Source organism: Apteryx mantelli, chromosome 5 (genome assembly GCF_036417845.1).
Source record: "Apteryx mantelli isolate bAptMan1 chromosome 5, bAptMan1.hap1, whole genome shotgun sequence".
Taxonomy (NCBI): domain Eukaryota; kingdom Metazoa; phylum Chordata; class Aves; order Apterygiformes; family Apterygidae; genus Apteryx; species Apteryx mantelli.
The window spans coordinates 12525167-12542554 of record NC_089982.1 but is presented as its reverse complement, the minus strand read 5'-3'; the positions used below and the strand labels follow the sequence as shown (position 1 = coordinate 12542554).

General features: G+C 42.0%; 1 protein-coding gene across 6 annotated transcripts in view; it reads left to right on the top strand.

Annotated features, from left to right (window-relative positions):
- FAM13A (family with sequence similarity 13 member A) overlaps nt 1-17388 on the top strand; it is a 115847-nt gene that overhangs the window by 41016 nt on the left and 57443 nt on the right. Inside the window, exon 1 of one of the 6 annotated variants that reach the window (XM_067297530.1) lies at nt 7747-7821. The exons of the other annotated variants lie outside the window; for them this stretch is intronic. Within the exon in view, the coding sequence (XP_067153631.1) occupies nt 7784-7821 (38 nt within the window). The 5' untranslated portion in view covers nt 7747-7783. Of the gene's footprint in view, nt 1-7746; nt 7822-17388 lie in introns of those variants that run through there. 6 annotated transcript variants of the gene reach the window in all.

Sequence of the window (17388 nt, the reverse complement as noted above, 5' to 3'; positions counted from 1 at the left end):
TGCCTTTTGCTCGGCCTCAGCAGTCTGAAGCACCACACAAGTCTGCAGACCCATAATCCCTTTCCCTTCTCTCCAGTGTTATTCCGGCTGTTTTTTGCTCCTCAATCTTGTGTTAGTCATATGGCAAGAAACCAGCAGCCCCTTTGAGACATAGAGGGGACCCATTCCCCATCAGATGCAATTACAGGGTATTCAGACCCCAATGAGAAGACACACCTCTGTGTCCCACCACTAACCAACCATCCAGCTTCTGGTGACGATTGTTATTTTTGTAAGGACAAGGGTGAACTACAAGCATTTCACTTGAAGATACTTGAGAAAGCAGGAAACATAATGGACTCAGAGGTGTGGAGTTCAAAGGATAGTAGTGTTAAGGGTTTGAAAGATGTTTTTTAGGAGATGGGAGCATGTGAAACCAATGACATTTTTGGTAGGGAAAATAAATAACTCCAGGAATACAAATCTTTTCATTAGTTTGAAACAGCTGAGTTGTTACAGGGGGTTTTATGCACACTGTTTTATTGAAATAATAGTTTAGAGGAGTGAGAGAAATTAAGTATTAATATTTAGAAATTCCATGAGATTAGCAGAGCTTTGGGAAAAGTCTGCTTTGAAAATAACTTGTACAAGATCAGGCTTCTGCTTGTTTGCTTGCTGTCCTCTGTTCTGGCACTTAAACTAACTGGTGCAAATGAAGGACCTAGTGACCTGTTATACAGCATGCTTTACCCTGTTCCCACAGCAGATTAGCTGGCAAAACCATTCATCACTTGATACTTTCCCAGAAAACCCTTTAGGAACCTACTCCCAATTCTCCTCCTTTTCCAGGAGGGAGGCCAAGAAATAATTTCTATGCCATCCCATGGGGTGAGAGTCCTTTGGAACAAGTTAAAGCAGCTGATGGCGGGTGTGGCAGTGCTTGCAAAGGACACTGCTTCTTAGTGAAGAGCAGCTACAGCAGCTAATCCGGGGCTCCTGGGAGCTTGGGGTGGCCCGCTCTGGGGGAAATGTATCTACGTGCTTATCTGTTGGCTGGGATCAGAAACGCTGAGAACCTTTTAGCTTAGTGTTTACTTTTCTCCTGTCCCAGCAAGTTTAAGGAACAATTCTGCAAGATGTTTCCTCCTTAATAGATTTTAACTAGCTGTGTTTAAAGGTAATTTGGCCCTCCAAGTTACAGTAGGGAACAGAAGAGCTATAGTGCAAAAAACTGTCAATATTCCTCATGGGTATGCTGGCAATAGTTATATGCCAGCGCAGAAAATAAAAACCGGTCAAATGTAGTCAACTTAGATGAAGAGTGACCTGCTTCTCATTTGGACAGGAGGAATATTAGTTAAGAAAATGTGTAAGATTGTTCTGCAAATTATATCTGGGCAGTTTGTCTAAGGTTTAACATTACTCTACAAAGGCAATTGTAAAAAAGCATCCATTGCAGAGAAATTATAGCAATTAGAATACCCCTGCATTGCTAAAAACACAGCAGTCACAGTATGGATAGGGAGGTGTCATCCTTGAATGACTGGTCTTTTCTTCATCAAAGTTAAAAGCACCTTTTCATTACAGGTTTCCCAACAAGGCCTTTTTATGGTAGTGTGTGTTTGAGCTTGTGAAAACTTTTTATGACTGTGACCATTTTTTCCTTTTCATTTGCTTACTGTAACAACAAGTCTAGCACATAACTCACTGATGTGTATGTTCTATACTCATTGCATTAATATCTTTAATAGAAATCTTTCATTTTTTGAACTGTTGTTTTCCTGAGCAATTTATGAAATGAGTAATTTGGACTGTTTAGGAGAACATCCCCAGTTCTATAACTAAGGACAGAACTATCTCGCTTCCTCAGTAACTATGCCTATGGAGTCGTATATTGTATGGAGAACTTTAGCCAGCATGATAAGAACTAAGGTGATTTATTTTACTACTATAGGAGACAAAATTGCTATATTCACGGGTTTTTTTCTTCCCTTACAAATCGTGGCTCAGTAACTCCCTGCAATCTATTGCTGATTTTGAGTTCACTTTCCTTGATCCTGGCTTAACTGATTGAAGAGCCCAAAGGAGTATCCAGAAAAGGCACAATACCAGATGATTATGTATTAAAATGTGCAAGAAGGTACTATCGATCATGTGTCCCATTTGAAGAGAATTAATTTGAGCAGAATCTGCTCATTGATATGGTTTTAAGGTCAAAAGAAACCATTATTATAATTTAATGATTTCCTGCATATGACAGGACCACAATTAACTGCAGAATTAATTGCTACTTAATTCAACAGCTGTGATTGCAATTTAGCATACAAAATTCTGCAGGTATAGCTGGGTGTTCTCAGTCCCAGATCTGACTTACGTATGGCTGTACTGAAACATGTAGTGCTTGCTTGCACACAGCATACAAAAAGAACCAGATTATTTTGTCTTCCCTTTTCCGTCTCTTTCTCCCTCCCCCCTCTTTGGATCATCTGCTTATTTGGCCAGTATTATTTTACATTTCCTTTCACGTCATTGATGAAATTATTAAGTGAGCACCAACCTTGGAAAGTCTCTGTTAGGATACTCAGCCACTTTATGAGGATTACTAAATTACTTTACTTAATTACATTTCTGATACATCAGTTGTTCTTTCTATCCATTGTGTTCTTTTGAACCAGGCCTATGTAATCTTCTCTCTGCATTATTTGGACGTTAAAGGCTACAGTTTCCAAATGCGGTTTCTATTTACATGTGCCTTGCTTATTTGTATATAATATTTACTTATTCTATCTTCTGACCTGCAGGAAGTTTTTTCAGTGTATTTTTCATGTGTAATTGCAGCTATTTACATGCGCAAGTACTCTTAAGAGAAAAATGCATGTATTGAATGTGTACATAAATAATGATGGTTTTTAATGTGTATTAATGGTATTTTGAAAAGTATATTAAGCTTTAATTTTCAGTATGATTAAGGTGCGCTTATATTTTTGCTTTACATTTCATGTTTCTACAAAGGGGAAATTATTGCATAACTTAGTAAATACTAGAGGAATAGATTGATGGCATTGAGCAGAACCCCAGCATTTTAAATAACTTCAGATTTTATCAGATCAGGCAAGAACTTTTTTTCTTTAAAAAAAAAAGGGGGGGGGAGAAGAAAAAATGTGTTTGACAATGCAGGGAGGCAAGGGATAGCTACTACTGCTTTTCAAGACACAGCCACATCCTCATAAAATCCATTAACTAGATCAATTATAAACTCTACCCCCTGGTGCTGTGCTGTTCACAGATCTTCTTCTCTTATTGCTTTCTGCTCTGAGAAAAATACTTACTGCGCAGCTTAGTGTGAAAAGGAAAGGAAAGAAAGCAGTTCTGTAATGATGATTGACAGGACACTTCCTTTCCAAATGTGTGTTCATTCTTTAAACAGTGGTGGTGGAGGGGAGAAGTGGTGTGATTGTTCGTACTGAGCTCCGGCCAGTGCCTTTTTTTTCTTTTCTGAATCTCAGTAATAAATTTGTAAATCAAAAACTTTGGACCCAGGTGCTGAGGTGTAGCTGCAAGTGTTGATATTTTGGGGGAGGCTTGATAATTTTCACTATTATTTGTTGTTTGTTTTCCTGTAATATTCACAGTACACTAGGGAGCATGCAGTTATCAGAGAGGATGCTGTGCCTGTCCTGAAGGAGGGTTTCTTTTCCCATTGTGCTTATAACTTTTTATGGCGTGTGCACATCTTCTGTAGTAGCGTGAGGACTGTGCATATCACGAATATGGTTTGTTCATTTCACTCTAAGCATTTTCTGATAAATGGTTGGGATGACCCCAGGTTTAAAGTTCTCCAGTAAGAATAGAGGGAGTATATGTGGGTGTATCCTTTAGACGTATGTTTGGTGGTACCATAAATAGCCACTGCAGTGTATTGTTGCAGCCAACAAATAAGTTTGGCTGTTCTGAGCAGTAGGAATGTGAGAGCTGTATAAAACTTGCATAAGAGGTTTTGTTTTCCCTAAACGTGGGAAAATAGATTTAACAAGTACAACCAAATCCAAAACAAAATATTGTAATAATCCCAGGTCTTATATGTGATAATCCATCTTGAATTATGCAAGTTAAAGAAGGATGCAAGAGGGTAGGGGGAAGGGTAGGAATTTCTGCCTCTCTCAAGTAGCAAAGTGGCTTTAAAGTAAACATCAGTGAGAAGAAAGGAAAATTGTTTGGAGAGGAGACTTCAGTTATCTGGCAGCTTTTGTCTGCCTGTTACTCAAATGCATTGCTTATGGTCTGTACCCATGAACAGGGGAGATGAAGAATTAAGAAGCTGTGTGCTGATTTAGCAGGGTGACAGGTTCCAAAGGCGCGTATCAGATGATGTATCTAAAGTAAGATGACATGCACCGTGGGGTGGTTTCCTGCTGTTCGGGTAGCAGGTAGTACTGTTCTTACAGATGGTTGGCCTCTGTGCCCTAAAGTACTTATTTTGATTTCACTCTCTTTGACATTTCCCTGTGTTAAAATCTTTTATTGCCATATCTGCAGCTACTCCGGAAATAATTAAAACCTTGGGAAACCAGCACTGCTAGCAAAAGGCCAGCAGCTGCGTTTTTTCATCTTTGATCTCCCTGCTTTTAATGGGCATTACAGTTACATGCCAGTGGGTGTGCTGGGAAACATGAGTTAGGATACGTCTTCTCAGTCGTGATGTTTTTGGCTCTGGTAAAGATGCAGATGAGGAAGGGGAGGAGAAAACTGACAGTCCTTTGAGGGAACTCCAGAAGAAGAGAACAGGAACAGGAGAAGGTGGGTCTGAAGGTGTTGATGGCATAGGGGGCACTGGGCAACTTTCATTGGTCCGGTTGATTTTAGTACAGTGTCAGGAACTGTCCTTCTTTGCTGATGCTAATTCATAAATTAATCTTTCTGGTAATTTCAGCTTCTCTTCTTGTCAGTAAATTCTTTGTCATGGATCTTAGTACTTTCAAGCCTGTTTATGTGGGGAAGCCGCATGGAAGTTATGACAAAATATCTAGGGTATAAATTTAGAGCACAGCAGCTATTTGAGTTATTCCACTTGAGTTGATTCAGCAAGCTGCCCTAGAAAACCCTGGCTCATTCCTGATGTAGACAGGTCCATAGTTAAATGTGGAAACTTTTTTTTTTTTATTGGTATCCTGGTGGTAACACTCAGTTTATAGAAGCGTAATAAAGTATGAATAACTGTGTATAAAAAGATTGGCCCAGAAGAGGCAATTTTATTTAATGTCGAGTTGTGAAACAGTACAAGGTGTTTTTGTTTTATACTGAAGAGCAGTTTTGTATATCAGAGTAAAATCTCTTTTTTATGTGGCTTTAGTTGTTCAGGAGCACGTATAACACGTTTAATTTAACAGGAAGTCACCAAGATAATCACTTAATTGACACAGATAGCAGCAGCCCAGATCTGTGTTTTATCAGCATTGCTGACTTTCATAAGGAAGGGCCCTGTACAGTGCCTGGTGTGACTGTGGCACAGCAGAGCAGGCTTGTGCTCTGCAGCATTTGGCAATTGGCAATTGGCAAAAGCATTACTAATGCACATGCACTTCTTGCAGTGAGCCTGCTCACAGCAGCAAATATGAAACAGGTCAGCATACTGAAGCAGAGCCACTCCTCAGTTGACCTCTGTGTTTCTACTCCATGCCACTGCTTTCTGGGACTGCATCTGACCGCTAGCCCACTGTTTTTGTGTTTAAAGCACAAATGCTCCTGCCTCCTGTTGAGAGAAGCCAAGGCAAGCATCTTTTAGGCATCCCTGTGAGATGTCTGGTATCCTTCTGCCAACCCGTGAGTGTCTCCTGCTTCTCCAGAAAGCTAACTTGGCTAATGACTAATTCACATGACCTACATCTGTATGGAAGTCTTAAGTACACAGTTACTAGGCTCCGGCCACAGCTTCCCCCAAGCCAGTACCAGTCCTCTCTGGGACTGAAGGGGGATTGTGCTTGTAGTTTTGACTTTAATTTTACAAGATTGGTCTGACTGGCTGTGCCAGGATTAGCCATTAGGCTTTCACCTCCTAAAATGTTGAAAATGTTGAAAGGCTCTGTTCTCTTATGCCCTCCATCCATTTGAGATTCTCCCCTTGTATGTTGTAAAAACTGTGCGATGCAGTGACATCATTGCCTTGCAAGGCAGTGGCAGAAGTGTTTCTGCCTAATGTCGATGGAAGTTGAAGATGATTCCTTAGCAGTTCCAGGTGGAGGAGGTGCAAAGGTAAAACTTAGAATATGCTCCTTCAGCAGCCATCAAATGTTTCAGTACAGGACCTTCTTACAGATTTTGTACCTTGTTTTCCAAAACTACTGTGTCGTGGAAAAACTGGAAAGTGGCACAAGCATTCTTTTGTTATGTCTCTACTCATCCCCAAATTTCCACCAAATAAGAGGGTCTGATTCATTGTTTCAAAGCAGTATTTGGTCAGCAGGCACAGATGTAGAGGCAATAGTTGTTGAGAGTGGCCCAGTGGGAACATCAGTAAAAATAGATTCTGCTTCTGCAATGCTGTCTCTTCATTTTGAATGGTAAATGAAGAGTCCTTATGTGCTCTTCTCACTGTGTGTCTGGGTTGACTGGCTAACTACTGCATAAACCTTGTGAACTGCGGTAGCACCTACTGAAATGCAAAGGGATGATGAGTAAGATCAAAGGTCCTGTTGTGCCAGGCCCTAGAGACCAACCAGGTGACGGTGTGCGTATGTAGCAGCGTGGCACAGTGCAGCTTGCGTAGCCCAGCCGGTATCGTAGAGCTCTGGGTGGGCTCCCTGGGCACCATATGATGCGCCTGGAGGCATCCTGCCCCGGAGAACACCCAGCTCTGCTGGGGCCGTGGGTGGGTGCCGGGCACTGCCTATTGCCTGTGCTTAGTCATCCCATGCTTGGGGTGACGCTTCCAAAGCACAAAGGGCTTTTTGGTCATAGTTAAACTGATAAAAAACACTTTATCTAGTGTTTTTGTTAAAAGCTATCCAGTGGTATGTACTTGGATTAGGCCTCGGTTTCTGGCCTTTCTTGCATATCTAGGATGAGCTCAACATTAGAAACCTCTTTTGATTAATATGTGTATGATTTTGTTTTTCTTTACAGTAATTCAGTGTTGATAAAATCTGTAATGTGGATGCGGGCACACCAGCTCAGGAAGGCGATTGCTAGTATAGTTTATATCATTTGGAGAACTGACAAAATGCTCTTTTTGATCTGTGTGAGCCATTTCTACTTTAGGATAACTTGTTTGTATAGATATGGTGTCCTAACTATTGGCAAAAGTTTTCGCCTGTGGACTGGGCCTAAATTCATGTGTTGAGCAAAAATTTATCCAACAGCAATTCGCAGTAATTAGCCTTATTGTAGCGTGCTTGGTTCACTTTGTAGCGTAGGGTAAGTCCCCTGGGAGCAAGCTGAAAGGCAGAGGCCGTGCAGGAGGAAGCCCTGGATGGCGAAACCACCTTTGGGCCAGGGCCGTCGTTGGGTACGTGCGTTTATTCAGCGCCCAGGCGCCCGCCCCTCTTACTTGGCGCTGCGCGGCGCCTGGATGCGGCGCTCGGGCGGCGCCAGGCGCGGCAGGAGCGGGCCGGGCCGGGCCGGGCCGGGCCGAGCCGAGGGGGCCGAGCCCGGCCGCTCCGCTCCGCAGCGGGGCGGGCCGCCCCTTCGCTCCTCCCCGGGGCCGCGCGCCCGCCCTGCGCGGCTCGGCGCGGCGCTGGCGGGGCTGCGGGCGTTGCGCGGGGAGCTGCCGCGGGGCGAGGCGGCGCGGCGGGGGGCTGCCGCGGGGCCCATGACCAGCATGGCCTGCGAGATCCTGCCCCTGCAGAGGTACGTGCCTGCCGGTCGGCCGGCGCCGCTGCCGCGTGCCGCCAGCACGGCGTCCGGGGGCAGCTGGGGGCTTGTGGGGCTGCGCTGGGGCTCCCTTCGGGGGAAGGCGCGGGGGCGCGGGTGCTGCTCGCCTTTATTGCCGACGAGCTCGGTGCAAACTGCTGTGCTCGCCCGGACGCCTCTGCCCCTCGGGAGCAGATGTGGCGGCGTGAAAGCTGCCGGGGAGCGGGGCCTGGCTGGGAAGGGGCGGCACCGCTCCGGGCGGGCTGCCCTGGCCCCCGGCCACCCTGGGGAAGTGCAGCAAGTCGATTTATTAACGAGGCTTTGGAGGATAACTGTAGTTTCTTTGTACGGATCGATGGGGCGGGTGTAGTGCTCTCTAATCACTGCAGCCCTTTTCTTGAGGGGAGCCAGCTGTGGGGTTAGAGCACTTCAGAGGACTATAGGGAAGTAGGTGCTCCAGTGCCATTGCCTGTCCGTGGGAGCTGGGTGCTGAGTGCTCAGTGCACCTTGCAAACCTTTCCCTCCCTGAGAGCAGGCAGGGGTTCCCCATCGCTTTACTGCAGCAGAGGGCTGTAATGCAGTAGAGGACATGGACTGGCTGGCCCAGCAGATCCTAGCCAGACATGTCCCTGTATGTACCCTACAGACATTTGTCCGCTTAAATAGCGAGTGTGGTCTTTTTTTTGCAGTTGCCTGAAAAGCGTGGAAGAGAGGTTTGGTTTTCAGAAGAAAAGGGCTGTTTTGTTTCCGCAGTGCTGAGACACACCTCTCTCCAGCACCAGCTATGAATATATACCTGTGTTGGTGTGTACTCAGTGCAGAACATCATAAGGATAGCTGCAACGAGGCTTTTCAAATGGCAGTGCACAGCCCACCTTGTGGGGAGGGGACAGTATGCATTCCTTTTACTGTGTCATTAAATATTTTTACTGGTTGCTCTGTCAGTTCTCAAAATTACACATTCTCTTCCTTCTTAATCTTATTAAAACAGGGTGAATGTTGATCCTTATGTAATCTACAAAACAGTAAATAAGTAATTTAGTATGCTTTTACAGTACCGTAGTGGTGCTGTTTCACCAGAAGCTATGAAGTTGCTGTTCACTTGAACAGGATAAAATAATAACTAAAATTGCCATCCAAACTGTTATTGTCTTGATAAAACACACTGTCCTTTGCAGATAGATGTAGAGGAAGTCTGTTTTGTAGTAATGCAGTCATGAGGCTTCCATATTGGTGACTGCAGAGAAACAGGAATACTGCTTGAATGACTTAAACAAGTAGTCATAGTGCATTGTACCTATCTGAAGGGCCAATCTCACTTTTTTTTTTAAAAAAAAAACAAACCTTTTTGAGTTCCAGGGGATCTGGCTTGTAGCTGCTGTCAGAACAAGTGGTTGTTATTGTGCTCTTGACTAAATGTATTCACCCCAGGGGAAGATAGATTTCACAGGGTAGCCTTAATTAGATTCTTTGTTTTTATTGTTGAAAGGATTAACTCTCCATCAGTTAGAAATGCACTCAGTACTTGAAGATTGTTCTGAAACTTCCATGAAAATTTGAATATGGTGCAGAATTATGTTAACCTTGCAGTTACAGAAAAGTAATTTACAAAATTCTGGCTTCTTTTCCATCTCGATTTATTTTTAATATGTATATGCTATACTTTTAGCGCCTAATTTGCTTTTGACCTAGGGGCAGACAAGTGCAGACTCCCGGATTCCTTTACAGCAGCATTCTCCAGATTGCACCTTTTTTTCTATTTTCCTCCTTAGAACATTGTCTCCTCCCTTCTTAGAGTATGGTTTTGCTGCTGAGGAGGGTCTTCTTGGCTTTGGGGGTTTTTTTTTGCATTAGAAGGCATGATCCCTGGTAATGGTTACTCATACCCCTGTAGTATCAAGAGTGGATAGCAATTGCTTGTGGTTACTGTGAGGTAGATAGGTTGATGCTGTAATTCCAGTGGAGGGTATCCTTGTCAAGTTAGTTCACCACAGTAAGGCATGGCCTGGCCTCCCCTAGAGACTTCCAGACAACTAGCACTGCACAGTTCCTATTGGCAGGATCTAAAGCAGACGAGCGGCAACCTGCAGGTGCTGCCTCTCAGGGCAACTTTCTGAGCTGTGGATGTCCATCTTCCCCTGCCAAGAAAGGGCATACGCTGCCAGCAGTAATCACACTGGGTTCCACTCCTGTGCAGCTAGACCCTGTCCCGTCAGTACTGCCCGGGTGCCACGCACTGTACTCCGTTTGGGCCCCAAGCTGGCTCTGCTGGGTCTGCTGCAGGAGCCCTTGTGTGCTGAAGTAATAGCAACGTCTGTCTGCGTGGTCATTGCATAAAACTCGGGAGAGGGAGAAATGCTCCTGTTTAAGTGAATGTGAGATTTAAATAGCATTTATTGTGAGAATAGTGAAGCATGGTATCTACCATGGTATCTGTATGCTGTGAGTCTGTCTTCCTGATAATCATATGATGTGCTTGAACAGAGCCATATGTGCTATACAGTGTCATTTCATTCTATATATAGAGGTCTGTGGAATGGCACATGGTGGGATACGGTGGCCTGCTGTGAGGGAGTGACAATAGGGACATCAGGGTTATGTTTCATTGCAGGGCAGGAGGTGGAAGGTTGAATATGCTGAACCCTCTACTGCAATATGGACCGTATTGCCCAAACACCGTAAAAAGCACAATGGTTACATTCCTGGTTTTCAAACAACCTATCCACCAGTGATTGTCTCTTTTATTACTAATAGGCTAATATGTTTTCTGAATAGCATCAGCCTAGTTTAATAACCTAGATTCTTAGTTATAGTCTTGCTAATACTGTTGATTTGTATTTTAGCTTGTTTATTCTAGCTTAATGCATTGTAGATCTAAAGAAACTCTGTGAAGCTGAAACCTGTGGCTGCCTTTGCACATCTCATCTGTCAGTTTCTGTAGGAGGTAAGAAGGCCGGGTACATGCTTAGGCCTTGTTGGTGACCAGGGGTTGCTGCTGTGTTGCACTTTGCTGAAGCAAATCAACTGTGAGGAAAAAATGAAACCATCACAAATATTTTCAGAATGTGCATCTGACAGAAGTAGTGAGAGTGACTGATCTGTTTCTAATCTGTGCAGCAGCAGTTGTCTGCATGGACTGTCTCGTTTGCAGTCATCACTGGGATTGTTTAATTTACCTTACTGGTTTATTTGTTTGGGGCCCTTTATGATGACTGAATATTTTAGCTGAGAACACCATTTCTAATCCACTGTGTTTTCTTCTTTTTGGAACTGGGACTGTGCTCTCTTTAAGAGATTAGTGAACACTTGTGTGTGTAAAGTTATATTGTAAATAATTCCAATCCTTTGGACTTTGTTATCACTTTCTATCTAAAGCACTTGGAGTGCTTTACAAATGTTAATGAAGTATGTTCTAGAATATCCCCCTCTGAGAGGGGAGACAACTTGTATCATTTTTTTTTCTGGTGGAGAAATTAAAAGAAATTCATACGTGTGGTCCTGGTCTTGCTGAAGTCATAATCACATCGTACTACAAAATGCTATACGAACTTTTGGTCTTCCAGGCTCAGATTTGATCAGATAGATGCTCTGTCTTCTAGCAGCTGTGACTTGATGCCTGTAAAAGCCTGTGGAAGCTTTCCATGGGTGCCATTGGGTGGGCGCCTCTGACTATAAGAGGAAACTGATGTGGAATTTTTCTGTGGCGTTTCCCTCCATGGTGTCCCCCTGATTAAGCAAGAAAATCTGCACGTTGTGCTGAGAAATTGGGCTCCTAGATATCTTTATTTGAAGCCTGCAAGCTTGTAACAAACAATCCTGAAACCCAAATCACTGGTTACCTAGTAACAGTTCTTCACCATTATAATGCAACAGGTATGTGTGTGTTATGCAACTTCACACTGTTAAATTCTGAGAAAAGGTGAGACTTTGGCTGGTACATTCCTTCCGCCTCTTTCTGACCCATTTTCTAGTTTTATCCTAGGGAGAACTGTTGCCAAACAACAAGCAGAACAAAAGACACTGCCCTGTCTTTCATCATAAGCCCCAACTAGTTTAAGAAGTAAAACAACCAAAGCAAACTGTTTAACATTGACATCATTTTATAAAAGACAAACATATTTGTAATCCAGGAGGAAAGTGAGTAGAAAATAATTATACAAAATTATACTGTCAGAGGTTCCCACAGATTCAGATATGTTAATATAAATGTAAAATCAGCTTTTTGCTTGCAGCGGCATTTATCAGGGAGAAGTTCCACTCATTTCATTGTACCATGGCATAGCCTGTGCTTCCCTGATGTTGCTTCGAAATGGGAGGACGTAAGCAAAATGTCTTTCCACAGAACTCTCTGAGCATGACAGAAGTGTATTTTTTCGGTTAAGGTTACATGCCTAAATCTTCCTGCTCCCTCATGCGCAGACTGCATAGTTATGCATGTGGATAATGTAGTGTAGTCCCAGTTTGTCTGGCTGTACTGTATGCTAGCTCTTCCTAGAATTAAAAGGCTTCCACTCTAGACTTAGGTGCTCATGCCTTAACCTTTGCTGTGGAAACTAGAATAATAAATAATGCACTCTCCTCAGATGTGTGATCCTTCACATGCACTTCAACTTGTCTTTATAAAAGAGTAACATTGGCATTTTGAGATGAAACAGGACATAGAAGCTTGTGCTTTTGGAAAGGTTAATAGGGAATTCTCCCTTGAACAGGTCTCTTTCTACTGCCCTGCAATCGTATTGCCACATGCTGTGATCTCGCAGGCTTAAGACATAACTTAGTTGAGAGACCTTCAGGAAAAACATCGATGAAGAAACTGGTGTAGGGAAGACAGAAGGATTCTTTGGAGATTAATATTTAAACCAATACTAATCCACTCCTGCCCACGTTACTGGAGATGTTTTGCACAGTATGTGAGGGGAAAGTTCAGAATAAAGAAGCCTGATTGTCAGCCTAATATTTTGACATGTGGCTCATTTGGTGAGTAGCTTGAGTAGCTACTTAAGCATGAGCTTAACTTGATTTCAGTGGTAAATATGATCAGGCATAAGTGTAACTATAGGGAAGACTGGAGATAAATATCCGAAACAGCACATGTTATGTTCTTGAATATAAAAGTTGTTCTTCAGGGTAAATTAAAATGCTTGCATGGAAATAAATTCTCTCACAGAGAAGAGAATTGGCTGTTAAACACTTGTTTGTTCTGCAACAGTTACTATTGAGGGCATTCCTCCTCCCTCCCCCTCTGTTTAAGGGTATAGAACAAGGGTGGCATTACTCAACAGTTGATGGTAAGTGCTGACTTTTAATGATGACCATTATAGTAATCACAGTGTTATCATGTTAGATTAAATTTATGGTTGCTCTTGCATCAAGGATGTTACTTTCTTCTTTTGCGTAACGTACCTGTTGCTTTATTTGGAGGAAGAACTGTATATTGTTTGCTATTTCTCATTTGCAAAAACATTACCTTTTACCCGCTAAGCACAAAGTATGATTAAATAATTATATTGAGAAATTAAATATACAATAAATCTTCATGGGCAGTTTCAATCTTGTACTTGTCACTTAAAATGTAAAAGTATACTTTTCCCCAAGTCCACTTGGGGAAAAAAAGAAACACTGAAAAATTGTGCATAAGATATTCAGCATAAAAGTACCACTGTGCCCTCAAAATCATGGCTTCCTTGAAGTTGTTTTTGATGTTGTTATTGCTGAATCTCAAAATAAGCAAATAAATAAGTACTGTTAAAATCCATTGCAAATGCAAAAATGGTGCTGCCTGTTAAACAGAGATGGCATGGTTGTTCTGCATGGTGAGAAGAAAACGAGAGCAAGTTGTCTTTGAAGCCTTAACAAGTAACCCAAATGTAGCCTTCCTTCTCCTCCCCCAGAAAGTTGTATTAGCTTTTGATATCATTAGTAACCTGATTAACACTGAATTTTCAATGGCTTTTTGTTTGTGCTAAAATTAGAAACAACAGTCTCATTGCATGAAAAAAGTACTGTCACTAAAAAATAATTAATTTCTTTTAAAGTCCACAATAGCTGTGGTGGAATAGAAAGAGAGCCATTGCTCTATCTAACTTTTGAGGACAGAACAAATAGAGCCTATGGCAAGGCAGTAGGAAAACATGACCTTGGCTGAGCAGCATAACCCTGCCAGCATGTAGGCCCTTCATCTCCGGTGCAAAATGTTGACATTTGAGTCAAAATACATTTTTATGATTGTAAAAAATACATATTTTTTAATTTAAGCAAGTAAATCTTCTATTTAACTTTTGGAAAGAGACATGCAGTGAGAAAGCAGTGTTAATTTTACAATAGAGATTCCAGTGCCAGGAAACCAGGAGGGAAGAACCGGTGATAATTAAGTGCAAATAAAATAGGCCTATTAGCACCTTAAAAAAAAAAAAAAGTAGTTTGTAAAAAGTCAATAAGGTCCTCTCCAAACTCTCTGCTTTTGTAAAACTTCTTACATGACAAAAGGAAGAAAGTCTGCTGGCATCTCTGTTCCAGAGACTGGCAGGTGGCCCTAAACCTTCGAGGTTTGGCTGTCTGCAGGTTGAAGTGCCGCGTTAAATGGGACCGAGCACCGTGGGAAGGGCCACCGCTGACCCAGCCTGAGAGCTCAGGGCAGCCCCAAGCCGGCTGGCAAGGGGGCTGGGAGCAGAGAGCAGTGCTAGGGTATCCCGCGATGCATGTGGATAAATTGGGAACTCTCGGTCTAAATGGGTGTTTTATAGCTTCAGCTCTGAACTGGCTTACCAGCTCCCTTATTTGTGCTGAAGGGGCAATATTAGGCATCAAAAAAAAGCGTGGGGGGGAACCATCACTACTTATTTGAGAACATGATGGGACAAACGGTTGCCTGCAACATTCGTGTTGCAAAAGGGAAGGCAAAAAACTGTTACTGTGTGGTTCTGTGATGCAAGCTTGTCATTTAACAGTTAGACTTCTTCATAGCTTGAAGCACTTTCCTATTTCCTTTTTAGAGACAAACAGGATGCCTTGCATACATGCTGTAAAATACGCATGGCTAAAAATGCCTAAAAATCAGGAGCATAAGATGTACTACACTAACGGGACAGTGATACTGGCGTTCTTCCCCGTCTGACAGATTTTTTTGTTAGCTGAGTGGGGCTTACAAACACAACAATATTCTTTCTTTACCAGTAAAATAAGCTTAAAGAGAGCAAGAGGTTTTTTTATTTGTTTTTCATTCTGCTTTTTAGCATGAAGGAAATGACTAGATTTGTAGGTGTCCTTAGCGTAAGAAGTTGCTCTCCCAGGTATCGCATTGAAGAGCCATTCATTTCTATTTAAACCCTTTGCTTGGGGGAGCTATGTGGGTGTTTGAGAAGAAAGCAATGGCTGTATTTTGCTTTCACCTGTCTGGCCAGGTCATCAGTGTTAGCTGAATAAATACCTGATTTGTTTAAATTATTTCATCCCTTCTCAAGTATATGCAGTGCCTTCTGGCCATAAAGTGTGTATAAAACTGGACAAAGCTTTGAAGGTTTAAAAATCGTATCGCTAAACCTGCTTGCCTAATGGGTAAATTCTTTGCTAGGCAAGGCAGAAATTTAGACTGTATAGGAAATGAGCTTCAGAGTGACTTGTCTCCTCCCCGCTGTGGACAAGCAACTTAGTCTGCCAAGTCACTGTGCCAAGTATTAAGCATTCCTTTCTTTCTGTAAAGGTCATATATCCCTTTAACCAGAGAGGAATTGCGCAACCCAAGAACAGTGCAGTTAAATGTTAAACATTTCTTAATGACTTCTAGCATTTTCTTTTGGAAGGACACATGATACATGGCAGAAAGGCTTCCTAGCCTTTCCTAGCAGTACTAATAAAACCCTTCGCTACAAGGTGCTTTTAAAACCAGCAAGCAGTTGTTTTTCAGTAAACATCATCAGTGTGAGCGTTAGTGGAGAAGAGTCACGTATGGAAGTTTTTAAACCAATTTCTAGCCTATGTTTTTTGTGTAATACCAGCTGATGATCTTTATGATTCATATCTTGTACATTTTTTTTTCTTCCTTCCTTGTCTCTTCTGTATCTCAAAGCATGTAATTAGGTATACAGAGGTTTAAAACCCCTTGCACAGAATTTTCATTTCTCTCCGTGAACTAAATTGTGCTCGTGTGTGAAATAAATACAACTGTTTATTATCTTACAAAATTAATACTAAATTATTTCATAAAATATTTTCATCAAAACGGAATCCTGGTGAGCTAAGTGATTGCAGGAGGGCTCAGTGGCCTAACATCTGAGGAAAACTAAATTATGTGGAACAGCTGGTTTAAATGTGGTCATAATTTGCACAACTCTTATTTTCCAGCCTGCACAGATGAGTTGACTAAGGTGCATGTAGTTAGGGAAAGATGTTAGGGGTTCTCTGGTGTTCATGATTAGGGAAGAATGGAGTAACCTGCTCAGTTAACCTGCTTTGTTCTGCTAAAGTTAAAGGTTTTACAGTTTTCTCAAAAGACTGGATTTTGTGCTTAGTTAGCTGGGAGCTCTTCATCACAGATGCGGCTATGTATCAGCTGCATGTGTAAATTTATAAAGCACTATCAGATAAGAGAGATTATGCGCAGCTACAGTTTTTATCAATCACGTGAAATTTTGAAACTCAGTGAACTAAATGAAATTAGTATTGTTTCATTTTGTTTTCTCTAAAGTTTGCTTCCCCTGCTCCCAGCTAATATTCTTAAAATACTTATTGTTCATGAGTTACTTTGTATGAGTGGATAATGCCTTTTGTACAGATACAAAATTTTCTTAATCCAACTTGTGGAGCAGTGATCATACTTGCTGTAGAAGAAAAGGAAGGAAGTACAGGAGGTTTCAGAGTCCTTACTGAATACTGCTACTCCATCTCATCTGTCAAAGCAACCAGTGGGAACATGAATATAAATTATTTGGGCTTTCTCAGTATCATTGTGTTTTATGTGACTTGGAAGTTAATTGAAACCCTGAGATAAGGAAGATTTTTTTTTTATTATAGAAAAGATGTTTGCTGTAGATTCGACAACTAGCACTTATATACAGAAGAGCATTTTATGTTATTTGAAGTTGCACTGATGCACAGAAATCTTGACAGCACTATGGACTTCTTTCCACATGGGGTTTATTTTTCACTTTTTCTGTATGCCATTGGGACTTACTTGCATTCAGATTACAAGTACTGCTATTACATAATGAAGAGAACATAGCAAACAACGTTACCAGTAGCTTTGTGAGTTTAAAGTAGTTTTTTTATTGCTTTTTTAAAAAAAGAATATCCTGCAAATGAGAAATAAAGAGAAAAACTTGCAGGTACAAACTAAGAAGTTGTGTATGCCATCAAGGGGAGCCTGTACCTGGAAAAGGGTCTTACCTGGGCATTTGTTGGAGGGCATCTTCTGGAAAGCAGCAATAATGGGCACTGGCACATTTCTCTCCGCTTCTTCTAAGCTGTTTCAGAGCAGTAACTGCTTCCCACAACAACCCTAAGGGAAGATACTCACCTCAGTTTACATGCAGTCAACTGTTGCATACCTTGCTGCAGGCAACAGCTTTC